Genomic DNA, 27607 nt, shown 5'->3' on the forward strand with positions numbered 1-27607 from the left:
AAGCAGCAGTTCTGCTGTCCTGGTCAATATCCTTCCCTCAATGAATACTGCTAAAAAGATAATTAACTGATTTTATTGCAATTTGCTCAAAGTGTGGAAAATGCCTTCCACGTTTGCCCATATTACTGGAACAACAAAATCATTCTTTGGATGTGAAGCCCTTCAGGACGCATCAGAGAGATGCAATAAGTTCACAGTCTTTTTCCATTGCTAGATGCTTCAGAAGAGCTTTGCTAGATACATTTTGGATCATCTAATTGATGTTTACTACTCATTCAAATCTAAGATGGTCGAAGCTTTTTCACAAAAATACAGAGATAATAGGCCCAGATTTTACCGGCACGCCTGCCCAGATTTCAGGGCTGGCAAGGCTCGCAGAACGGCCTTCTCCATTGGCCTCGGGCGCGATCTTAGGAACCTCGGGCAGGCGTGCTGGTAAAATTCCGGCCAATATCCAATTTAAATTCTTATTAGCATAAATGAATACGGATTCTTAAAAATATGTTTTTCTAAGCTGGTTATTATTTGATCTCAGGATTAACTTTAATCAATTAGGGTTCTACAGCAAAATTCCAGCCCTCGAATCAAGAACAAAGCCATTTCATGAATAACTATCGCAGGGCTTACTTCTCGAGCAAATATTCGATCCCTGACCCGTTGATACTCTTCTTCTCTTTCCTCAATCGATTTACTCCTCCGGTCATCTCGCAAAGGTACTCTCATCTGTAATCATATCAAACAATCAAGTAGTGAAAATTTCCAAGAGGGGATAAACTTTAAAATGTTCATGCGTGAGAGAACTGCCTCATAACATTCAGCCAGCAGTGCAGCAAGGTGGAGAATTGTCAAAGTATAATCTTGCTGAGGAATGTGTGTCAAACCTACTCTGCAACTTTGGGACTATCAACCCACTTGCATGGTGCAAAAGCCTAATTCAATCGTTGCAAAAAACAAAAGCAAGATCACGACTGCTTGCTATCTCAATAAACCACATCATCTCGGGTAAGATTCCCAGTGCTTTGTGCAGTAAAACCATAAGTTCTTTATAAAGAACAAAGAACAATACAGCACAGGAACAGACCCTTCAGCCCTCCAAGCCTGCACCGATCATGTGTTCCTAACTAGACCATCCGTTTGTATCCCTCTATTCCCAGTCTGTTCATGTGGCTATCTAGATAAGTCTTAAATGATCCTATCGTGTCTGCCTCAACCACCTTGCTTGGCAGTGCGTTCCAGGCCCCCACCACCCTCTGTAAAATACGTCCCCCGCATATCTGTATTGAACCTTGCCCCCCTTACCTTGAACTTGTGACCCCTTGTGTTTGTCATTTCTGACCTGGGAAAAAGCTTCCAACTGTTCACCCTATCGATGCCCTTCATAATTTTATAAACTTCTATTAGGTCGCCCCTCAACCTCCGTCTTTCCAGGGAGAATAACCCTAGTTTACTCAATCTCTCCTCATAGCTAAGACCCTCCATACCAGGCAACATCCTGGTAAACCTTCTCTGTACTCTCTCCAAAGCCTCCACGTCCTTCTGGTAGTGTGGTGACCAGAACTGGACGCAGTATTCCAAATGTGGCCTAACCAACGTTCTATATAACTGCAACATCATATGCCAACTTTTATACTCTATGCCCCATCCAATAAAGACAAGCATGCCATATGCCTTCTTCACCACCTTTTCCACCTGTGCTGCCACCTTTAAGGATCTGTGGACTTGCACGCCCAAATCCCTCTGTGTGTCTATACTCCTGATGGTTCTGCCATTTATTGTATAGCTCCCCCCTGCATTAGATCTACCGAAATGCATCACTTCGCATTTATCTGGATTAAATTCCATCTGCCATTTCTCCGCCCAATGTTCCAGCCTATCTATATCCTGCTGTATTCTCTGACAATGTTCATCACAATCCGCAACTTCAGCAATCTTCGCGTCGTCCGCAAACTTACTGATCAGACCAGCTACATCTTCCTCCAAATCATTTATATATATATCACAAACAGCAGAGGTCCCAGTACAGAGCCCTGCGGAACACCACTAGTCACAGACCTCCAACCGGAGAAAGACCCCTCCACTGTTACCCTCTGTCTTCTATGGCCAAGCCAGTTCTCCACCCATCTAGCTAGCTCACCTTTTATCCCGAACTGCCAAAGGATTTCTTCCCAAACTCCTCACTTTAGTGTTATTTGCATCATAAAGTCACCTTGGATAGAGTCAGAGTCACAATGACATCTACTGAGTCACCACTCAGTTTTCTTGGATTTCTCCCCAGCATTCTACATCGTCAAGACACCATTCTCCTCAATCAGCAGCCGCCCTCCCCCCCCACCTCAACTATTTCCCTCAACCCTTTGTGCACTGTCAGACTGCCTGACAATTAAACGATGAATGAACCTAAATTCCTTCTGTGAAGCAGCTACCCACTATTCACTCCAATAACCCCCACTCATTACTGACTCTATTCCCTTTATCGAGCCAGCTGTTCAGCATGTTTGACCTTGAATGAGCTTCAAGCCCCACATTTAGGACAAAAACCACTTGTGCTAAACCTCAATATTGCCCTTCTTCACCACACCTCACTCGCCAAACTCTCATCCTTGCTTTCATCATCTGTGGATTCAATTTCTCCACTATGCACTCTGCCAACCTCCCATCCTCCGCAAACTCCACCTGTCCAAAAGCTACGTAGCATCTTTCGGCGGGGGGGGTTAATGCCATTAACAATGTTTGTGAAAGGCCAACAGTACGATCCATTTCACACGCGATTAAAACGGATTGCGGTTTGAGAGTGGAAAGTTTTGAAAACAAATGCTAAAACTGCAATCATGTCACAACTTATGACAGGTTAACATTTCAAATGGAACTTTTGTCAGATCCTTTGCACTTGCAGCATTTTCTGGATTTATTTCAGATACATGATTACTTCTTTGCAAAAGAACAATGCTGAAATCTCGCTCAAGCGGATTCTTAAAATAACTCCAGTGCATGATATAGTAACTTGCACCTCTCTGCCGCCCCATTTCCTCCCTCCCGCCCCATTTCCTCCCTCGTGCGTGTCACCTTAAACAGAAAGGTCAGGAGTTCTCCGTAACCATGTCCAAGACACAAAAGAGAGATTGATGAAGTAAACAAGCACCGCTGCCATCTCACAAGGATAGAAGCGTGTGTTTTATTTTGCTTTACTGCAAATTAACTCCACACATGATCTTACCTGGTTGTCATCCTTGTCTAGACTCGTGTCATCTCTTTTCAAGATAAATCTCTTTTGAAAATCCATACTCTTCTCATCTTTTATATGATCTGAAAACCTCTGCTCTGGTCTATGGTGGGGGAAATAAAAAGCTTATTAAACTGTCATTATTCGAGGAATTAAGGGCTATGGGGAGAGAGCGGGTAAATGGAGTTGAAATCAACCATGATTGAATGGTGGAGTGGACTCGATGGGCCGAATGGCCTTACTTCCGCTCCTATGTCTTATGGTCTTATGGTCTTTCCGTTAAACACTGGGAGGATCAAAAGCATAGATTCCCTACCCTTGTTACTGATTCCATTCTCCTCCCTAGCCATTGTTAGGCAAAAACCAGACCGTTTGCCTTACTTGATCTCAAGTCGAGTGTTCAACCCATCTTAGCTACACCAGACTCTCAGATCTGATTGCCCCACACTCCTGTTCCCATGTCCCATCAGAAAGACCATCAAGCTCCACTACCAAAGCATTACCCTATTTAGTGGCAAATCAGTTAACCAACTAAAGTGAATCAGACAAACAGAAGGGCAAATTAAAAGGGCAGCCCCTTAAAGGGATGCTGCCTGAACCAAAAACCAAATCACAAATGAAACTTAAAACATTAGGACAAAACATTATTAAAAGGGTCAATAAGGCGCCCAGTCCCTGCGGCAGCCACCAGGCAGAGGAGGCCTCGGCTGTGCTAGTGACCCCATGTGTGCTCCCTGTTAGGGTACAGGTCAGAAACCCCAAAATACGTTATGAAGTCCGATTAGACCCCAAAAGTTTTTCTATTTTGGTATTAGTGAGGATAAGGTGTTTGACTCCAGGTGTGATTCTACTGACCCACTAGGAAGCTTTAATCAAAACAAACTCTATTTAACAATGCAATCTAACGATAACAAATAGAATTAGCTTAACTTTTACCAATTAAACATGACAAGATACAATTCTTAACTGCTAATCTATCTCTATTAGTTCCAATTCAAGCAATATTCCTCTTACAGATTTAAACTCCTCTTCAAAATCAGTTAGCAACACACAAGCTTACGTGCTTGTACTTGGGCTGCCAATCCTTGAACCTCCAGAACACCTCTACAGAAAGAGACAGCGAGAGAGGCATATTTCTCCTAGCAGGTCCCAAAAAGCAGCTTCCAGAGAAAGAAAGAGAAAGAGGCACTTCTTGCTTCTTTCAGAACCCAGCAGTAACTGCCTGCTTTCCCCTGTAAACTTAGCTCCTCCCCTTCAGCACATGACTTTGGCAATCAATCTAATCAAACCCTACTCTGAAACCCCAGCAGAAAAACCAAATCAACAAAAATGCATGAACCCAGATTAAAAGAAACACATCCCTAGCTAAAATCAATCATTAGCCTGCATTCACAGCATGCGAGCTGCCTGGTGCAGACAAATTGGCACCGTTTAAAACAGAACAGAATTTTAAACATACCCCTTATAAGAAACATGACATAAATACATTTCTTAAATGCACAGTATCATCACATCCCTCTCCAGGGACACACGGCCCCAAATGGACATGGGCAAATTTGGCCAAAATCAGATGAGTCTCGCCCTCCACAGGAGGTTTATTTTGGAATTCAAACATTAACCATGGTGAGATTCGAATCTCAAACCCCAGAGCATTGCTCTCGGTTTGTGGTTTACTAATTCAGTGACCTGTACCACTCGGCCACAGGAGGAAGCCAGTCTTCTCCCTCAGTAAGCTAATATGTTGCTGGAGTCCATGACAATACTTTTATTATTTTAAAATTTGATTATTCTATTGCGCCCCTGCCTGTCTCTTTTCTTTTACCTTTTGTAAACTTTATCTCACTCAAAATTCTGTTTTGTGTCTCCCATTGCACGCTAAGTCCCATTCACCTATCACCTTCACCCTTGTTGCTCTGAACTGGCTCCCAGTTCCTCCAAGGTCTCAAATTTAAATGATAGAATCCCTGCAGTGCAGAAGGAGGCTATTCAGCCCATCAAGTCTGCACCAACAATAACCCTAATCCCCGTAACCCCACATATTTGTTTGTTAAGCCCTCAGACACTAAGGGGCAATTTAATATGGCCAATCATAAAACATAAGAACATAAGAACTAGGAGCAGGAGTAGGCCATCTGGCCCCTCGAGCCTGCTCTGCCATTCAATAAGATCATGGCTGATCTTTTTGTGGATTCAGCTCCACTTACCCGCCCGCTCACCATAACCCTTAATTCCTTTACTGTTCAAAAATGTATCTATCCTTGCCTTAAAAACATTCAATGAGGTAGCCTCAACTGCTTCACTGGGCAGGGAATTCCACAGATTTACAACCCTTTGGGTGCAGAAGTTCCTCCTCAACTCAGTCCTAAATCTGCTTCCCCTTATTTTGAGGCTATGCCCCCTAGTTCTAGTTTCACCCGCCAGTGGAAACAACCTCCCTGATTCTATCTTATCTATTCCCTTCATAATCTTATATGCTTCGATAAGATCTCTCCTCATTCTTCTGAATTCCAATGAGTCTATTCAGTCTCTCCTCATAAGCCAACCCTCTCAACTCCGGAATCAACCTAGTGAATCTCCTCTGCACCCCCTCCAGTGCCAGTATATCCTTTCTCAAGTAAGGAGATCAAAACTGTACACAGTACCCCAGGTGTGGCCTCACCAGCACCTTATTCAGCTGCAACATAACCTCGCTGTTTTTAAACTCCATCCCTGCAGCAATAAAGGACAAAATTCCATTTGCCATCTTAATTACCTGCTTCACCTGCAAACCAACTCCTTGGTGATGCTTGCACAAGGACACCCAGGTCCCTCTGCACAGCAGCATGCTGCAATTTTTTACCATTTAAATAATAGTCCATTTTGCTGTTATTCCTACCAAAATGGATGACCTCACATTTACCAACATTGTACTCCACCTGCCAGACCCTTGCCCACTCAGACTATCTATATCCCTTTGCAGACTTCCAGTGTCCTCTGCACACTTGCTCTGCCACTCACCTTAGTGTCATCTGCAAATTTTGACACACTACACATGGTCCCCAACTCCAAATCGTCTGTGTAAATCGTAAACAATTGCGGTCCAAACACTGGTTCCTGAGGCACACCACTAGCCACTGATCGCCAACCAGAAAAATACCCATTTACCCCCATTCTTTGCTTTCTGTTAGTTAACCAATCCTCTATCCATGCTAATACATTACCCGTAACACCGTGCACCTTTATCTTATGCAGCAGTCTTTGGTGCGGCACCTTGTCAAATGCCTTCTGGAAATCCAGATACACCACATCCACAGGTTCCCCATTGTCCACTGCGCATGTAATGTTCTCAAAGAATTCCACCAAATTAGTCAAACATGACCTGCCCTTCATGAACCCATGCTGCATCTTACCAATGGGACAATTTATATCCAGACGTCTTGCTATTTCTTCCTTGATGATAGATTCAAGCATTTTCCCTACTACAGAAGTTAAGCTAACCAGCTTATAGTTACCTGTCTTTTGTCTACCTCCTTTTTTAAATAGTGGTGTCACATTTGCTGTTTTCCAATCTGCGGGAACCACCCCAGAGTCCAGTAAATTTTGGTAAATTATCACCAGTGCATTTGCTATTTCCCCCGTCATCTCTTTTCGTACCCTGGGATGCATTCCATCAGGGCCTGGAGACTTGTCTACCTTTTGCCCCATTAACTTGCCCAACACTACCTCTTTCGTGATAATGATAGTTTCTAGGTCCTCACCTGCCATAGCCTTCCTGTCATCAATTTTTGGCATATTATTTGTGTCTTCCACTGTGAAGACCGACACAAAATACCTGTTCAATGCCTCAGCCATTTTCTCATTTCCAATTATTACATCCTCCTTCTCGTCCTCTAAAGGACCAATTTTTCTTCAGCCACTCTTTTTAGTTTTATATATTTGTAGAAACTTTTGCTGTCTGTTTTCATATTCTGAGCTAGTTTACTCTCATAATCCATCTTACTTTTCTTTATAGCTTTTTTCGTGGCTTTCTGCTGACCTTTAATGATTTTCCAATCCTCTAGTTTCCCACTAATCTTTGCCACTTTGTATGCATTTTCTTTCAATTTGATGCCCTCCTTTATTTCCTTAGATATCCATGGCTGATTATCCCTTTTTCTACAGTCCTTCCTTATCAGCCTAACCCGTGCATCTTTTGGAGTGAGAGAGAAAACTGGAGCACTCAGAGGAAACCCACGCAGACATTGGGAGAATGTGCAAACTCCACACAGTCACCCCAAGTTTGGAATTGAACCCGGGTCCCTGGCGCTGTGAGGCAGCCGTGCTAACCATTGTGCCAGGATGTTCACTCTTGAGTTTAAATTCTTTCATGGCCTTCTCTAGTCTCCTTGGGGAGAGGGCGGCTAAAAGGAGATGTGATCGAGATGCTCAAAATCATGAGGGGGCTGGACAGAATAGAGAGGGAGAAACTGTTCCTGTTTGTAAAAGGATCGGGAATGAGAGAGCACAGATTTAAAGTGATTTGCAAAAGAAGCAAATGTAAGATAAAACTTTTCCACACAGTGGGTGGTTGGGATCTGGAATGCTCTGCCTGGAAGCGTGATGGAGGCAGGTTTAATCGAGACATTCAAGAGGGCCTTAGACAATTACTTGAATAGAAACAATGTGAAGGGGTACCGGGGAAAAGACAGGCGAATGGCAGAGTCATAATGCTCGTTTGGAGAGCCAGTGCAGACACAATGGACCAGATGGCCTCCTTCTGTGCTGTAATACCCTGATGGAATGCATCCCAGGGTATTGAAAGAAATGTCAGAGGTAATAGTGGATGCGTTAGTGATTATTTATCAAAACTCGTTGCATTCTGGGGTAGTGCCGGTTGATTGGAAAACGGCTAATGTTACGCCGCTGTTTAAAAAAGGAAGGAGACAAAAGGCGGGTAACTATAGGCCGGTCAGCTTAACGTCTGTAGTAGGGAAAATGCTGGAATCCATTATTAAAGAGGAGATAGCAGGGCATCTGGATAGAAATGGTTCGATCAATCAGACGCAGCATGGATTCATGAGGGGAAAGTCGTGCTTGACGAACATGTTGGATTTTTATGAAGATGTGACTAGGGCGGTTGATGGAGGAGAACCGGTGGATGCGGTGTTTTTGGATTTCCAAAAGGCGTTTGATAAGGTGCCCCATAAAAGGCTACTGAAGAAGATTAGGGCACACGGAGTTGGGGGTAGTGTGTTAAAGTGGATTGGGGACTGGCTATCCGACAGGAAGCAAAGAGTCGGAATAAATGGGTGTTTTTCCGGTTGGAGGAAGGTAACTAGTGGCGTGCCGCAGGGATCGGTACTCGGGCCGCAACTATTTACCATTTATATAGATGATCTGGAGGAGGGGACGGAGTGTAGGGTAACGAAGTTTGCAGACGACACAAAGATAAGTGGAAAAGTGAATCGTGTGGAGGACGGAGAAGATCTGCAGAGAGATTTGGACAGGCTGAGAGAGTGGGCGAGGATATGGCAAATGGAGTATAACGTTGAGAAATGCGAGGTTATACACTTTGGAGGAAATAATAACAAATGGGATTACTATCTCAATGGAAACAAATTAAAACATGCTACCGTGCAAAGGGACCTGGGGGTCCTTGTGCATGAGACGCAAAAGCCCAGTCTGCAGGTACAACAGGTGATCAAGAAGGCAAATGGGATGTTGGCCTATATTGCGAGGGGGATAGAATATAAAAGCAGGGATGTCTTGATGCACCTGTACAGGGCATTGGTGAGGCCGCAGCTGGAATACTGTGTGCAGTATTGGTCCCCTTATATGAGGAAGGATATATTGGCATTGGAGGGAGTGCAGAGAAGGTTCACCAGGTTGATACCGGAGATGAGGGGTTTGGATTATGAGGAGAGGCTGAGGAGATTGGGTTTGTACTCGTTGGAGTTTAGAAGGATGAGGGGGGATCTTATGGAGACTTATAAGATAATGCGGGGGCTGGATAGGGTGGAGGCGGAGAGATTCTTTCCACTTAGTAAGGAAGTTAAAACTAGAGGACACAGCCTCAAAATAAAGGGGGGTCGGTTTAAGACAGAGTTGAGGAGGAACTTCTTCTCCCAGAGGGTGGTGAATCTCTGGAATTCTCTGCCCACTGAGGTGGTGGAGGCTACCTCGCTGAATATGTTTAAAGCGCGGATGGATGGATTCCTGATCGGTAAGGGAATTAAGGGTTATGGGGATCAGGCGGGTAAGTGGTACTGATCCACGTCAGATCAGCCATGATCTTATTGAATGGCGGGGCAGGCTCGAGGGGCTAGATGGCCTACTCCTGCTCCTATTTCTTATGTTCTTATGTTCTTGTGTAACAATTCTGCGATCCCTCAAACCCAACACCACTCCCCAAGCTTTAACTCCCCTCTAACTCTAGCCTTTCATGCAAACCATCCTTCCAGTCCCACCTTCAATCCCCCATTGCATGAATGCCTTCAACTAACTAAGCCCCACACACTGGAATTCCCTCGCCGTGTGCCCTCTCCTCTTTCTTAAGAGGCTGTTTAAAATCCATCTCTTTGACTAAGCCTTTAGCACCACGCTCATCCTATGGTCAGCATCAATTTTTGCATGTGAAAAACCTATCTTTAAGTTGCGACACAAATACAAGTTGTTGTTCGAAAACAAGTCCATAAACTATATATCTCTATTAATACCCATTTAAAACATATAGAAATTCACAGAATTCGCATTTAAGAACATCCTGAATTAAGAGAGGGGTAGCATCCTCAATGGATGGGGAGGGGAGGGGGGGGGGGCCTTTAAGAGAAGTCCCTACTTGTCCAAGTCCTCTGTCAATTTGCCACAGTCAATCTAATGAAGATTGCAGTGTGATGATATGGTGCTATTGATACATCTTATGTTTAAGAGGTCTGCTTTAAGATTGTCCTTTTTCACAGGGAGTCAGCATGCAAGGAGGAATGCAACTCAGGTGTTGAGAAAGCAGGCTACTCATTTTAGCCATGTAGTGTTATTTAGCAGAAGGTTTAATGCATTTTGGTTTACTTAAGTTCCCCTGGGTTACACATTAGAGTGATTGACAGAGACATGTGGCACAAGGTTAATGGGAGGAGCTAGGTTTGTAGCTCTTTCACCTTCATCTTAAAGTGAGTTGGTGATTGGAGTTATTGAAAGAGGCTTTCTCTCTGAAACCTACACCCTGCTACCACAATTTAAAGCATGGATGCCGGGGCTTGCTAACTATATATAAAGTGGGGTTTAAGTCTGTGGGAAGACTGTTGTTTACTTGGAACTGAAATAGTGATAAGTTAGAAATTTCAAGATTGTTCAATGATTAAGAGTTGAACTGCTTCATTTGGTTAGAGTTGTATTTAAACTGTGTTGTGAATTAAGCTTGTTTTGATAAAAAGATCCCTAATTTGTCAGTGGAATTACTCCTAGAGTGAAGCATCTTTTCCCCACATTTATGCCAAAATAGAAAAATGGTTAGGGTCTAGCCTGGCTTCATAATCTACCTTGGGGTTCAGGTCCAGCACTCTAACAACAGGAATAGAAATTTGGAATACCCTTGCAGAAAAATACCAGTGCCAATGACCAACAATAGAATCATAGAAACCTACAGTGCAGGAGGAGGGCATTTGGCCCATCGAGTCTGTGCCGACAACAATCCCACCCCAGGCCCCATCCCCAAAATCCCACACATTTACCCCACTAATCCCTCTAACCTATAAATCCTGGGACACTAAGGGGCAATTTAGCATGGCCAATCCACCTAACTCGCACATCTTTGGACCGTTGGAGGAAACCGGAGGAAACCCACGCAGACATGGGGAGAACGTGCAAACTCCACTGACCCAAGCCGGGAATCGAACCCGGGTCTCTGGAGCTGTGAGGCAGCAGTGCTAACCACTGCGCCACCCCAGTAGTAAAACTTGTGAAAATGTGAATTGGACAAGATGATCAGAATGCAGTGTGATGCTACTGTGCCTTTCAGAAATGTATTTTAATTATGTTTCTCTGCAGTTTTTTTTCACGGGCACGGGCATTCGGCCTCTGATATTCGGGTAAGCGTTCTCCAAGGCGGCCTTCGCGACACACGACAGCGCAGAGTCGCTGAGCAGAAACTGATAGCCAAGTTCCGCACACACGAGGACGGCCTCAACCGGGATATTGGGTTCATGTCACACTATTTGTAACTCCCACAGTTGCGTGGACCTGCAGAGTTTCACTGGCTGTCTTGTCTGGAGACAATACACATCTTTTTAGCCTGTCTTGATGCTCTCTCCACTCACATTGTTTCGTTTCTTAAAGACTTGATTAGTTGTAAGTATTCGCATTCCAACCATTATTCATGTAAATTGAGTCTGTGTCTTTATAAGCTCTGTTTGTGAACAGAATTCCCACTCACCTGAAGAAGGGGCTAAGAGCTCCGAAAGCTTGTGTGGCTTTTGCTACCAAATAAACCTGTTGGACTTTAACCTGGTGTTGTTAAACTTCTTACTGTTTTTTTTCAGCAGGCCTGGTTAATTTTTGTATTGTTGCTGTGCTGTCTGAGCCGGTGTCCGTTAACTGTTGCTGAAGCAATATAATGGACATCTTATTTTTAATCTGGGCCTAATATAGTGTCCTGGAGTTTTATCACCCTTTTGGAATTGTTGGGTGAAGAATGATTGACAGATCAGGTGCCTTTGGCCAGTATTCCCCCCCCCCACAGGAGAAATCCAAAGGTTTTACTTTCATTTTGGCAGCAGCTGTTTGGACTGCAGGCTGAAAGCAGTGTTTTTTTGTCTCTCTCTGGTGTTGGGAATTCTGCTGTCGGTAGCTGGCTAGCTAGCTAGAAGCTAGAGGCAGGTAGTGCCTCTGTCTCTTGAAGCATGCTGAAAGTTCCAGGGCTGGAAAGCCTCAGCATTTCAATTCCACATCCAAAGGACTAATTCACAGCAGGTGTTGCAAAGCTGCAAAATCCAGCATCACGTGAACAGACTTGCTTTCTGTGCTAAGTCTAGAACAGGGCGTATGTTTGTGGGGCATTGTTCAATTTGGAACAGTATATTTAGCTGTTAAGGCTGACTTCATAAAACGCCTTGGAGTTTCTGAGCCGGATTTTAACAGCAGCATGTCTGACACTCCAAAATAGATGAAACCAGAAGAAAGGACTGGGTACAGAGATGAATTTAATGAAAGCAAAATTGTCATGAGGTGCACAGCACAGCTATTCCTGACCCCAAAATAAGAGTTAATAAACAAAACCCTGTAACCAGCAACTTTGAAACTGACATTACCCCAAATGGCTACTCAATGATGGGTACTGCCCTTTGGTCATTAAAGTGACAGTCCATTTTAAACATGGATGCTTCAAGTGGTAGAGATTGTGCCAGCATTACAAAGTCAATAAAAAAGGGACTCAGTCAGCTTATATTCAAATCACACTGCTGGGGATTTCACAAAAAAACAGCATCCAAAAAAGTGGTCTCCAATGCGTTTAAATTACACCATACTTACATTCTCGTATTTATGGTCTTATTAATAATAACAGCTTTTCCAGTTTGGTCAACATTGTGATCCATTCCAAAGTACGCAGCCACTCTGTGTAAGAGCATTCTGTGGTAGGAGGTCATCTGAGGAAATTTCTTGTACTGATTACTGAAAATAACAAAGTTGTTAAATGAAATGTTTGTGCAGGAGTCACGCCGACAACTCTCATTCAAACGAGGCAGATTTTACAAGGACGGGGGGGGCTTCATTTGACTACGCCACTCTATTCCAACATATGTAACATGCAACATTATCTGAATAGAACATGGTTAAATGTTCAAGCTTGCTTTCACTGGCACACTGGTTGGCTCACACAATACTATTTGTGTCAACACAGGCAGCAATCATTTACTTACTTATTATCACTGATGAAGTCCAGAATTTCTTGTTCTAATTTTAGCAGCATCATCCTGTCCCTGGAAGACACAATAATGGGTTTACACAGTAATACATATTCAATAGAGCAAGATCGAGAACCACGTACAAAGCAATGAGCATGATTTCCTCACGTTAATATCTCCATCGAGACTATTAACTTTATTTATGCTTTGAGTGTAAAAAATTAGCCAGGCAGGTTTTCTTGGGTTGAACAAGGTACGCTTATTGAAACTATTTGCCAAACTTAAAACGAGGTATTGCAACACCAGCCATATGTCACACACATACACTAGTACAGATGGCAGAAGAAGTTAAAGTTTATTTATTAGTGTCACCAGTAGGCTTACATTAACACTGCAATGAAGTTACTGTGAAAATCCCCTAGTCGCCACACTCCTGTTCGGGTACACGGAGGGAGAATTTAGCATGGTTGTGTGTCTTTTTATCCCACTCGGTGCAATGTAAGCTGTAGATTGTCTGGCAGTCTCTATTACCTTTAGAAGGTTTCAGTTTTTTAAAAAAAAATCCAACCAGAAGAAAAATTTGGAAATTGCATCTTTAGAAAAAAGGCACAAACTTGACGGGGATTTTCTGGCATGTTCGCTGGAGAGATTGGAAAATCTTGTGAGAAGGACCGAGGCGTGTTTCCCGGCGACAGAAATCCAGGAAGCGATTGTTCCCTCCCCCTGTTAATGGCATGTCCCGCCTTCGAATGTTGGAAGCTTAATTTTAATACATTTGCATATCATTAGCGTGGCCACAAGAAAGAGTCAACGCCCATGTCAAATTTAAATCTGATGCCAGCACAGCTTTACAACTGCTTTTAAATGGTGTGCACCTGCTGAGCTCAACTTTGAGGAAATTGAAGGTTATCACTGACGATACTTTGAAGCACCAGACTTTTTAATACCCTTTTTCCTAGGCCCAAAAAATGGTTCGAGTCAACCGCAAGCTGCTGACCATTGGTTGCAGACGTGCCACCACCATCCGGCCTTTTTAAGACACGGTAGCACAGTGGTTAGCACTGCTGCTTCACAGCTCCAGGGACCCGGGTTCGATTCCCGGCTCGGGTCACTGTCTGTGTGGAGTTTGCACATTCTCCTCGTGTTTGCGTGGGTTTCCTCCGGGTGCTCCGGTTTCCTCCCACAGTCCAAAGATGTGCGGGTTAGGTTGATTGGCCAGGTTAAAAATTGCCCCTTAGAGTCCTGGGATGCATAGGTTAGAGGGATTAGCGGGTAAATATGTGGGGTAGGGCCTGGGTGGGATTGTGGTCGGTGCAGACTCGATGGGCCGAATGGCCTCCTTCTGCACTGTAGGGTTTCTATGATTCTATGAACCTTGTCTTGCAATGATCTCCTCTTTTGTTAGTTGCCTATTCTATTATTGGCCTGACTTTGCAACTCTGTGGTCAGAACTGCTTACTTTTGTATTCCTGTGAGGCATGTCCAAGCATGACTTGAAGCTAGCAGACCGTTTAACCATTTTTCCCATCATGCTCTGAATTAGGGCCTTAGCCATAGGGCGTATGACTATAAGCCCAGCACGTGTACAAAAGACAAAAAGTATTTGCAACTATAAATGCTGAGTGGATGATCCTTCTCCGTCTCCTCCTACGGTCCTCTGCATCTTAGATTCTTCAATCAATTCTATTCACTCCACATGATAGCAAGCTCCGCAATACTCAAAAAGCTCAACCCATCCAGGACGAAACAGCCCACTTGATTGACACCCCATCCATGACCATAAACATTCATTCCCTCTATTACCTGCACACAATGGCAGCAGTGTTCACCATCTCCAAGATGTACTGCAACAAACACTCCTTCGACAGCACATTCCAAACATGAGAGTTGGTGCCAGTTTCCATGGACAGGCAAAATGCCTTATGAGCAAAATCTTGCATCATTGCTCCTGCCACATATGGATATAGCATACTACACCAGGCAGCACGGTGGCACAGTGGTTAGCACTGCTGCCTCACAGCGCCAGGGACTCGGGTTCAATTCCCGGCTTGGGTCAGTGTGTGTGGGGAGTCTGCACGTTCTCCCCGTGTCTGCGTGGGTTTTCTCCGGGTGCTCCGGTTTCCTCCCATAGTCCAAAGATGTGCGGATTAGGTTGATTGGCCATGCTAAAATTGACCCGAGTGTCAGGGGAATTAGCAGGGTAAATGTGTGGAGTTACAGGAATAGGGCCGAGGTGGGATTGTGGGCAGTACAGACTCGATGGGCCGAATGGCCTCCTTCTGGACTGTAGGGATTCTATTATCATTAACAATTAATGGAAAATGCTGGATAAACTCAGCAGGTCTGACAGCATCTGTGGAGAGAGGAACAGTGTTAACGTTTCCAGTCCAAATGACCCTTTTGCCAGAGCTCTCCAGTTCTGGAGAAGAGTCACACGGACGCAAAACATCTCTCCACAGATGCTGCCAGACTTGCTGAGTTTATCCAGCATTTTCTGTTTTCATTTCAGATTTCCAGCATCCATGGTATTTTGCTTTTATTTAACAATTAACCCCTATTTGGTTACTGGATAGGCACATGGAGCACACCAGGATGATCTTGGTTTCAGATAAAGCTCGGCACCACATTGTGGGCTGAAAGGCCTGTTCTGTGCTGTACTGTTCTATGTTCTATTTGGGCAAAATTACTTACGAGGGAACATGTAGGATGCCCATTCTATTTTCTTGGGAGTTTCCAAAGGACGAAAATAACATGTTTCCACAACTAACCATATGGACAAATGGTTTTCGATCCACAGTAACACATTGAACGAGCGCAATACTTAAAAATTATAAAACTGGGAGCCATCCATAAGGAGTAACATTTTGGAAGAATTCCTTACACATCTTGGATTATCAGAAGAACTTCCGTATGAAACAGTCAGGTTTGTCGCTTGGCAGATATTTGACAGATTGCTCTGCTCAGACAATGCAAGATTTGGTTTGCTGAGTGTTCAGATAACATGAGGTAACAGAGCTCTGTTTTAGGCCATGCTACAGCCATTGGTTTTTTACATCAATACAACTCAACAGATTTTGCACCTTGCAAAGCAAACTGTCAACATTTGAAAATTGGACTTTGCCGCCACAGAGGGCTTCATACCTTCCAAAAGATTACCCTAATAAGTCAATATGCAGAGAGATCAATTTCTATTGCAATCTTTCGAGCTACATACACTGCCAAATCTAAACACATTCCCTGGCCTTCAAAGGGATTTTCTTTTATCAGCTGTTTTACCGGAAATTGATTTTTAAACTTAAGGACAGTTTCTATTTTAAATTTCTTATTGAAAAAAAGAGATAGAGCAATACAGCACGGACACAGGCCCTTCGGCCCAACCAGTTCATGCCGACCATGGTGCCCTCCCAGCTAGTCCCAATGGACCGCATGTGGCCCATATCCCTCTAATCCTTTCCCCATCCATGTACTTGTCCAAAAGCTTTTTAAATGTTGCTATTGTACCTGCCTCAACCACTTTCTCTGATAGCTCATTCCATGTACGCACCACCCTCTGCGTGAAGACGTTTCCCCTCAGGTCCCCTTTCCCCTCTCACCTTAAACCTATGCCCTCTAGTTTTCAATTCCCCTACCCTGGGAAAAAGACTGTGCGTTCATCCTATCTGTGTCCCTCATGATTTTATACACCTCAGCAAGATCACCCCTCATTGTCCTACATTCCAAGGAATAAAGTCCTAGCCTGGCTAACCGCTCCCTATAACTATCTGAAGACAAAGGTTCCCATTGCCAGATGCTCTGCGGTTTATTTTCTCACATCTGCATACAGTGCAGATAATCTGATGCATTCATTTCTGTCTATTATGTTTATGTCATGTCATTTTATGTCCAATTCACGTCGGGTGAGATTGAAGACATTGAGAAGGCTCTCTTCAAGCTAATGGACTAATCTACCACTAATAAATACATTAGATTCACTCCAAACTACTGAATATATCACATCCCTAACTGCATCCAGGAAAGGAATGAATAAGTCATGTCAATGATTTGCCGTAGTCGTCTTCTTCTTAGGCAGCTCTTCAGGGTAAAGGATGGGGGGGGGGGGGGGACTTCAGGAATGCTTTGCCTCAGTATAGACTGTATTTATGCTCTTGTGCTTGACATTCCATTCTTAGGCAACTGAAATAGGAGTCAGAACAAAGAACAAAGAACAGTACAGCACAGGAACAGGCCCTTCGGCCCCTCCAAGCCGAGCTGATCATGATGTCCTAACTAATCTAAAAAAAAGCTTCTGCCCTTACTCTATTCCCTCCCTATTCATGTACCCATCCAGATGCCTCTCCAATGTTGCTAATGTGCCTCTTCCACCACCTCCTCTGGCAGCGCGTTCCAGGCACCCACCACTCTCTGTGTGAAAAACCTCCTCCGCACATCTCCCTTAAACTTTCCCCCCTCACCTTGAACCTGTGCCCCTTGTAATTGACACTTCCACCCTGGGGAAAAGCCTCTGACTATCCACCCTGTGCCTCTCATCATTTTGTAGACCAGGTCTCCCCTCAGCCTCCGTCTTTCCAGTGAAAACAATCCTAGTTTATTCAACCTCTCCTCATAGCCAACACCCTTGAGACCAGGCAACATCCTGGTGAACCTTCTCTGCACTCTGTCCAAAGCTTCCACATCCTTCTGGTAGTGTGGTGACCAGAACTGCACACAATACTCCAAATGCGGCTTAACGAAGTTAGTCGATACCCTTATTCCCCTCCCCACTCCCCAAATAGCTACCTGGATGATTCCCAGATACTTCAGGAACTGCAGACCTTGAAACCTGAACCGTATTAACCGTGGGCAAGTGCGAGGTCGTGCACTTTGGAAAAAAGAATAGAGGCATGGACTATTTTCTAAACGGTGACAAAATTCATAATGCTAAAGTGCAAAGGGACTTGGGAGTCCTAGTCCAGGATTCTCTAAAGGTAAACTTGCAGGTTGAGTCCGTAATTAAGAAAGCAAATGTAATGTTGTCATTTATCTCAAGAGGCTTGGAATACAAAAGCAGGGATGTACTTCTGAGGCTTTATAAAGCACTGGTTAGGCCCCATTTGGAGTACTGTGAGCAATTTTGGGCCCCACACCTCAGGAAGGACATACTGGCACTGGAGCGGGTCCAGCGGAGATTCACACGGATGATCCCAGGAATGGTAGGCCTGACATACGATGAACGTCTGAGGATCGTGGGATCATATTCATTGGAGTTTAGGAGGTTGAGGGGAGATCTGATAGAAACTTACAAGATAATGAACGGCTTAGATAGGATGGACGTAGGGAAGTTGTTTCCATTAACAGGGGAGACTAGGACGCGGGGGCACAGCCTTAGAATAAAAGGGAGTCACTTTAGAACAGAGATGAGGAGAAATTTCTTCAGCCAGAGAGTGGTAGGTCTGTGGAATTCATTGCCACAGAGGGCTGTGGAGGCCGAGACGTTGAGCGTCTTCAAGACAGAAATTGATAAATTCTTGATTTCTCGAGGAATTAAGGGCTATGGGGAGAGAGCGGGTAAATGGAGTTGAAATCAACCATGATTGAATGGTGGAGTGGACTCGATGGGCCGAATGGCCTCACTTCCGCTCCTATGTCTTATGGTCTAACCCACGCACTAAATACTGCATTCAACCACTTTCATCTTTGTCAAAAAACAGTCTTCACTGGGCTACTAGAGTCTGCCCTGGACTATTGAGAGTTACAGGATCCTGAGCTGGACTGCCTCTGACAGCCAAATTCTGTCCTGGCACAGATGCTGGACCAGTTTTATTTTGCAATCCAGAAAATCTACAAGCTATGATGAATTCTGCCCTTTGCGACGGGGCACAATATCGCACACCCACCGGAATCTGAAAATAATTCCTAGTGGATACAAGGTGGCCAGCTAGAAGGCAGACACTCATTAGCATGGATTAATGCTTTGGAAAGTCAGTTATCAGGCAACATTTTCCAACAATAACCCTTTGCGTTGGTTAGAAATTAAGATCGAAACCTCACAGTAATCACAGGGCGTGAACAGATATCGAGGGAGTGGAAGGATGGCCTCGGAGGTCTCTTGAATGTTGCAGTCGGTGGGACCATTCACCAGAAAGAAATATTACCCAAAAGGGTGAGGAGATACTGAAAAATCTAAAGCTCGTTAAAGGTCACCTCTTCCGTGCCCAATCTCCCATCACTAATGGGGTGTTTTGCTGACTACAACAACTGTGACAACTCACTCCTCAACTCAGTATCCCATCACCTGCTACATGCAGTTTTGTACTATTCATCTAAAGGTTAGGCTCCTTAAACAGCTGTTGTTGAAACAAAGTAGTTCCAGTTAAAAGAACAAATCTGATAAAATAAAATCCATATATTTCAGGCAGTTCTAAAATCTAGAATGGTTACAACTCTAAAGGAGACCATTTGGCCAGTCACATCCTTGCCAGTTCTCTGCGTCAGCAACTCAGCTAGTCCCACTCACCTGGGGTCTTTTCCCCGTTGCCCTGCAAATCTTTTCCCTTCAGATAATTATCCAATTCCCTTTTGGTGTAAAATACATCATATAAAGATATTAATGTGGATATAATGTAGAAATTCAAGGTGCTGCTGTTAAAAGCCATGATTGAACCTGTCCCCACCACACTCTGGGGAAAACATTCTGAATCCTAACCACTCACTGTGTGAAAAACCTTTTCCTCATGTAGTCTCTGGCTCTTTTGTCCATTACCTGAAATCAGTGTCCTCTGGTTCTCGATTCTTCCTGCAACGGGAACAGTTTCTCCCTCTGTCCAGACCTCCTGATGATTTTGAATAGCTCTGATGTCTTTTCTTAACCTTCTCATTGCAAAGGTGAACTCCAGCTTTTCCAGTCTATGTAAGCTCATCCCTGGAACCAGACACGTAAATCTGTTCTGCAACCTCTCGAATGTTTTCACATCCTTCCTGAAGTGTGGTGTCCAGAACGGGATACAATACGCCAGTTGGGAATGGGATACAATACGCCAGTTGGGAATGGGATACAATACGCCAGTTGAGAACGGGATACAATACACCAGTTGGGAATGGGATACAATACGCCAGTTGAGAACGGGATACAATACGCCAGTTGGGAATGGGATACAATACGCCAGTTGGGAATGGGATACAATACGCCAGTTGGGAATGGGATACAATACGCCAGTTGAGAACGGGATACAATACGCCAGTTGGGAATGGGATACAATACGCCAGTTGAGAACGGGATACAATACGCCAGTTGAGAACGGGATACAATACGCCAGTTGGGAATGGGATACAATACGCCAGTTGAGAACGAGATACAATACGCCAGTTGAGAACGAGATACAATACGCCAGTTGGGAATGGGATACAATACGCCAGTTGGGAATGGGATACAATACGCCAGTTGGGAATGGGATACAATACGCCAGTTGAGAACGGGATACAATACGCCAGTTGAGAACGAGATACAATACGCCAGTTGGGAATGGGATACAATACGCCAGTTGAGAACGGGATACAATACGCCAGTTGGGAATGGGATACAATACGCCAGTTGGGAATGGGATACAATACGCCAGTTGAGAACGAGATACAATACGCCAGTTGGGAATGGGATACAATACGCCAGTTGGGAATGGGATACAATACGCCAGTTGGGAACGAGATACAATACGCCAGTTGAGAACGAGATACAATACGCCAGTTGGGAATGGGATACAATACGCCAGTTGGGAATGGGATACAATACGCCAGTTGGGAACGAGATACAATACGCCAGTTGAGAACGAGATACAATACGCCACTTGAGGTCAGACCAGTCATTCAGAAAAGGTTGATCACAAATTCCCAGCTTCCCTGCTCCAGTTATAAAGCCCAGAATCTCATCTGCCCTATTAAGCACATTTTTAAACTGGTCTGTCATAGAAACTACAAGCAGGCATAGGCCATTCGGCCCTTCCAGCCTGCTCCGCCATTATGATCATGGCTGATCATCAAATTCAATATCCTGATCCCCCCCTCCCCCCATATCCCTCGATCCCTTTATCCCCAAGAGCGATATCTAATTTCTTTTCGAAATCACACAATGTTTTGGCCTCAACTACTTTCTGTGGGAGTGAATTCCACACATTCACCACCCTCTGGGTGAAGAAATTTCTCCTCACCTCAGTTCTAAAAGGTTTAACTCTTATCCTCAAACCATCACTCCCTAGTTCTGGACTCCCCCCACATTCTTTCTGAATCTACCCTGTCTAACCCTGTTAGAATTTTATAAGTTTCTATGAGATCCCCTCTCACTCTTCTAAACTCCAGTGAATATAATCCTAATTGACTTAGTCTCTCCTCATATGACAGACCTGCCATCCCAGGAATCAGCCTGGTAAACCTTTGCTGTACTCTCTCTATAGCAAGGACATCCTTCCTCAGATAAGGACACCAAATCTGAACACAATACTCCAGGTGTGGCCTCACCAATGCTCTATACAATTGCAGTAATGAGATTATACATTCAGTTCCCTCTTCCAAATCATTAATATATATATGTCCTAACGCAGATCCCTGCGGAACCCCACTGGTCACTGACTGCCAATCAGAAAAAGACCCATTTATGCCAACTTTTGCTTCCTGTCTCCTGACCAAATTTCTATCCATCTCAAGACATTACCTGCAATCCCACGTGCTTTAACTTTACATAGTGGTCTGTTCTGTAAGATCTTGTCAAAAGCCTTCTGAAAGTCTAAATAAACCACATCCACTGGTTCTCCTCGGTCAACTTTACGAGTTACATCCTCAAAGAATTCCAATAGATTAGTCAAGAATGATTTCCCTTTTGTAAATCCATGCTGACTTTGTCTGATTATACCACTGCCTTCCAAATGCCGAGTTATGAAATCCTTGATAATAGACTCTAGCAACTTCCCCAGTACTGACATTAGGCTCACTGTCTATAGTTCCCTGTTTTCTCTCTACCTCCCTTTTTGAATAGCAGGCATACATTAGCTACCCTCCAATCTGTAGGAACTATTCCACTGAATTTTGGAAAATAATCACCAATAGATCTACTATTTCCAGGGCCACTTCCTTAAGTACTCTGGGATGAAGATTATCAGGACCTGGAGATTTATCCACCTTCAATCCCATCAATTTCCCCAAAACCATCTCTCTACTAATGCTGATTTCCTTCAGCTCCTCACTAAAACATGTTTCTCTCAGCACTTCTGGTACATTATTCATGTCTTCCTTTGTGAAGACTGAAGCAAAGTATGAATTTAATTCCTCAGCCATTTCTTTATTCCCCGTTATGAATTCTCCCGTTTCTGACTATAAGGGGCCTACATTTGTTTTTGTCAATCTTTTTCTCTTTACATAGCTATAGAAACTTTTACAGTCAGTTTTTATGTTCCCCGCTCTTACTTTCATACTCTACTTAATCAATCCCTTGGTCCTCCTCTGCTGAATTTTAAACTGTTCCCAATCCTTAGACCTATTGCTTTTCCTTGCCAATCTGCATGCTTCTTCCTTGAATCTAATACTATCTCTAATTTCCCTTCTGATCCATGTTTTGGCGACAATTCCCTTACCACTCTTGTGCCAAACAGGAATTAACCTATTCATTCTTTAAATGCCTGCCATTGGCTGTCCACTGTCTTTCCTTTCAGTAATGTTTCCCAGTCCATCGTGGCCAATTCATCCCTCATACCATCATAGTTACCTTTATTGAGATTCAGGACCCTGGTCTCAGAATCAACTACATCGCGATACAACTTGACAAAGAACTCTACCATATTATGGTCACTCGTCCTCAAGGGTTCTCTCACAACTAGATCGCCAACTAATCCTTTCTCGTTGCACAACACCCAGTTCAAGATGGCCGGCTCCCTTGTTGGTTCCTCAATGTATTGCTCCAGAAAACCATCCCGTATCCACTCTAGAAATTCCTCCTCTATTGTACTGTGACTGATTTGACTCTCCTAATCTACATGCAGATTAAAGTCACCCATAATCACAGATGTTCCTTTAACACATGCATCTCTGATTTCCTGTCTAATGCTTTTCCCAACATTACCACTACAGTTTGGTGGTCTATAAACCACCCACACCAATGTTTTTTGCCCTTTGTTGTTTGGGGTTAACTCGACCCATACAGATTCCACATCATCTATACTAATACCCTTCCTCAATATCGTATCAATATCATCCTTGATCAACAAAGCAACTCCACCACCTTTTCCTTTCCATCTGTCCTTCCTAAACACTGACTCGCCCTCAATGTTTAGTTTCCAGCCTTGCTCACCTTGGAGCCACGTCTCCGTAATGCCAACTATATCATACCCCTTTACATCTATCTGTGCAACTAATTCATCCATTTTGTTTTGAATACTCCGAGCATTCAGGTACAAAACCTTAGGGTGGGCACTTTTAACGTTTCTTTTCCCTTTCCGACTAATTTTTCTTTTTACTCGGTCCTTATCTGACTCTGGCAATCATTCACCACGACTGTTTTTAGCCAATTTTGTATCCATTCTGCCACTGACCCTTTTATTCCATGGCTTTAACTTTGCTAACAAGCCTATTATGTGGCACTTTATCAAATACCTTTTAGAAGTCCATGTACACCACATCAACTACCTCATCAAAAAACTCAACCAAATTAGTTGAAACGGATTTATCTTTAAAAAAAATCCGTACGGGTTTTCCTTAGTTAATCCATATTTGTCGAACTGGCTATTGATATATTCAGGGATTATCATTTCTAAAAGCTTTCCCACAATAAAGGTGAAACGAACTGGCCTGTAATTGCTGTTTTTGTCCTTGCCCCCTGTTTTGATAAAGTGTGTAACAATTGCAATTCTCCACTGCTCTGGCACCATTCCTGTATCTGAGGAGGATTGGAAGATTATGGTCATTGCCTCTGCAATTTCCACCCGCACTTCCCACAGTATCCTTGGGTGCATCTGATCTAGAGCTAGTGACTTCTCAACCTGAAGTGCAGCCAACCTTTCTACTAACCGCTCTTTAACAATTTTTAACCTACCCAGTTTCTCAACTCCCTCCTTTCGTTATGACTTGGCAGCATCTTGCTCCTTGTATGGACAGATGCAAAGTACTCATTTAGTACCTCTGCCATGCCCTCTGAATAGGTCTCTAATCAGACCTAACCCTTCTCTTACTATTCTTTTACGATTATACACTCACAGAAGACCTCAGACTCTCTTTGCTAGCTGCCAGTCTCTTCTCATACACCCCTTGCCTCTCACTTCCCTTCAATTTTCAGCTTGCTTCTCACTTGTATTATCAGCCTGATTTCTGTCATTCAAATCTATCTTTCTTAACATCCAGTTACCGCGGGCTTTGTTTATCCGACCTTTTTCCCTTGTAGAAATGTATCTCAACTCTACCTGATCCATCTCCTCGTTAAGCCCATTTTTTAATGACAATTTGCCTGTTGATGTTTGATTTCAACTTCTCTGGGCCAGATCTGATCTCAATCCTTCCTCCAACTAAGTATTCTCACTCTGACCTGCTCCTTGTTCTTTTCCATAGGTAATCTAAGCTTTTGGTCACTGCCCCCTAAATTATATTAAAGTACTGGAGTGAGGGGACGTTCCAGAGGGGTCAAGGATGGAATCTCTCTGGCTAGAAGGAATGAATAAGGTGCAATAATAATGATCGGTGTAGTGTACAGACCACCAATTAGTGGAAGGGATGTAGAGAAACAAATTTGCAAAGAAATTACAAAGGTGGAAGAATTATAGAGTAATTATAATGGGGGACTTCAATTATCCAAACATAAACTGGGATAGGAATACAGCAAAGGGACAAGAGGGGTGTGAGTTTCTAGAACATGTTCAAGATCATTTTCTGCAGAAGTATGGTTCTGATCTAACGAGAGGGCAGGCACTGTTGGACCTGGTTCTGGAGTGGATCAAATATGAGTGGGAGAGCATTTAGGCAACAGCGACCATTGTATCATAAAGTTGAAGTTGGCCGTGGAAAAGGACATGGAACAATCCAGAGCAGGGATAACTAATTTTATCTGATAACTAAAAAATAACTGATTTTTATAAATGACCTGGATGAGGAAGTGGAAGGATAGATTGGCAAGTTTGCTGATGACACAAAGGTTGGTGGGGCTGTGGATAGTGTAGAGGGATGTCAGCAGTTGCAACGAGACATAGATAATCATAGAATCATAGAAACCCTACAGTACAGAAAGAGGCCATTCGGCCCATCGAGTCTGCATCGACCACAATCCCACCCAAGCCCTACCCCCATATCCCTACATATTTTACCCACTAATCCCTCTAATCTACGCATCCCAGGACACTAAGGGGCAATTTTAGCATGGCCAATCAACCTAACCCACACATCTTTGGACTGTGGGAGGAAACCGGAGCACCCGGAGGAAACCCACGCAGACAAGAGGAGAATGTGCAAACTCCACACAGACAGTGACCCGAGCCGGGAATCGAACCCGGGTCCCTGGAGCTGTGAAGCAGCAGTGCTAACCACTGTGCTACCGTGCCGCCATAAGATGCAAGACTGGGCGGAGAAGTGGCAGATGGACTTCAACCCAGATAAGTGGCAGGTCGAATAGGATGAAAGAATATAACATTAAGGGTAAGACGCTTGGCAGTGTGGAAGATCAGAAGGATCTTGGGGTCCGGGTTCATAGGACGCTCAAAGCAGCGTCGCAGGTGGAGGCTGTGGTTAAGGCAGCGTATGGAATACTGGCCTTCATCAATAGAGGAATTGAGTTTAGAAATTGGGAGATAATGCTGCAGCTGTATAGGACCCTGGTCAGACCCCACCTGGAGTATTGTGCCCAGTTCTGGTCGCCTCATTACAGAAGGGATGTGGAAGCCATAGAAAGGGTGCAGAGGAGATTTACAAGGATGTTGCCTGGATTAGGTGACATGCCTTATGAGGATAGGTTGAGAGAGCTAGGTCTTTTCTCCTTGGAGAGGAGAAGGATGAGAGGTGACCTGATAGAGGTGTATAAGATGTTGAAGGGTATTGATAGAGTGGATTCTCAGAGGCTTTTACCCAGGACTGAAATGGTTGCCACAAGAGGTCACAGGTTTAGGGTGCTGGGGAGTAGGTACAGAGGAGATGTTAGGGGTAAGTTTTTCACTCAGAGGGTGGTGGGTGTGTGGAATCGGCTGCCGGTAGTGGTGGTGGAGGCGGATTCGATAGGGTCTTTTAAGAGACTTTTGGATAAGTTCATGGAAGTTAGCAAGATAGAGGGTTATAGGTAAGCCTAGTAGGTAGGGACATGTTCGGTGCAACTTGTGGGCCGAATGGCCCGTTTGTGCTGTAGCCTATGTTCTATGTTAATTGGGAAAAAGCCAACTTTGATGGGATGAGAAAGGATCCGAGTCGAGTGAGTTGAGATCACATGGTTGGCAGAAAAGACAGTGACTACCTTCAAAGAAAATGTATTGCAGGTAATGTCAAGGTATATTATCATCTCTAACAGCTAGGAGTGCTTAGGATTAAACCCCTCCCTTTTGATGATCCCTAATTCACTGTTATTTAATTATTGAGGATGGCATTATTATGTGAACACTGAGCATGCATTTGGTCAATATATGCTTGTGATACATTCCAGTATCAATCCTAATTAATTTCACTTGTTTTGATATTTTCATAGTGATTTCAAACCTTTACCACAGTGATTTTTGAAGCTCTATGTCTCTAACTCAGTAAAGACTATACACTTTTATGCCAGACGTCTGATCATGTTCAATTCTGACTTTCAAAAGCCCACTAGTCTTTCATGATACATTGAGCTCAATTTGAAGAATGCCTTCTTAATGCTAAATCCCAGACTGAACTACCATTAATGTGCATTATCACCATGCTTATAATTCCTTTGATCATGAATAAAGCATTTAAACTTGTGAAAGGACAGTCTTGATTGACAGCTATTTCCAAAAAAGGTAAGAGTATTAGAAGTCCAGTGCATACTACCAACAAGAAGTCATGTTGCCAGTATTTAATTGAATTCAAAGCTGTTTTTAATGAAATTGTGTGTGTGAAGAGACTCTGGGTAAAATGGCTGCTAGCCTGCGCCCATTTGCTCAATTCTAAAGTCTAATATCCTAATTATGTATAAATTCTACCTAATATCTATATTTTACCTAATTATTTATCTAATCCGTCACACTATTCCCATATTCATTGATGCATGGCACAGGCAGCAATCCGGAGATTACTACATTTGAGGTCCTGCTTGCCAGTTTCCTTCCTTCCTCGCTTCCTGCAAGACTTCATCGTTGGTACAAACTTTTTTTTTCCAAACATTGGATCCCAACTTGTCCTGACGGACCCACAATGGGTTGGTCAGAGAGTCTGAGGCAGAACAGTACTGGAGATTTACAGGTGTAAGCAGGGAATCAGAGAGAGCACAAAGCAAATTGACCAAAAAACCAAGACAGACGCCTCGGGACTGGAGGCAGGTGATTGGGGGCGAGGAGCCTGGGGGGGGTGAAGGAGTTAATGGAAAAGAGCATCAGAG

At 43.8% G+C, this 27607-nt stretch overlaps 1 protein-coding gene across 18 annotated transcripts in view; it reads right to left on the minus strand.

The window, feature by feature from the left end:
- The window catches only part of r3hdm2 (R3H domain containing 2), a 337844-nt gene that overhangs the window by 119625 nt on the left and 190612 nt on the right, over positions 1 to 27607 (minus strand). For all 18 annotated transcript variants that reach the window (XM_078201199.1, XM_078201196.1, XM_078201201.1 and 15 more), the window contains 4 exons: positions 13090 to 13149; positions 12701 to 12841; positions 3215 to 3323; positions 628 to 723 (listed from right to left, as the gene is read on the minus strand). In XM_078201199.1, the coding sequence (XP_078057325.1) occupies positions 628 to 723; positions 3215 to 3323; positions 12701 to 12841; positions 13090 to 13149 (406 nt within the window). The remainder of the gene's footprint in view (positions 1 to 627; positions 724 to 3214; positions 3324 to 12700; positions 12842 to 13089; positions 13150 to 27607) is intronic.

The sequence above is a fragment of the Mustelus asterias genome, chromosome X (assembly GCF_964213995.1).
Source record: "Mustelus asterias chromosome X, sMusAst1.hap1.1, whole genome shotgun sequence".
NCBI lineage: Eukaryota > Metazoa > Chordata > Chondrichthyes > Carcharhiniformes > Triakidae > Mustelus > Mustelus asterias.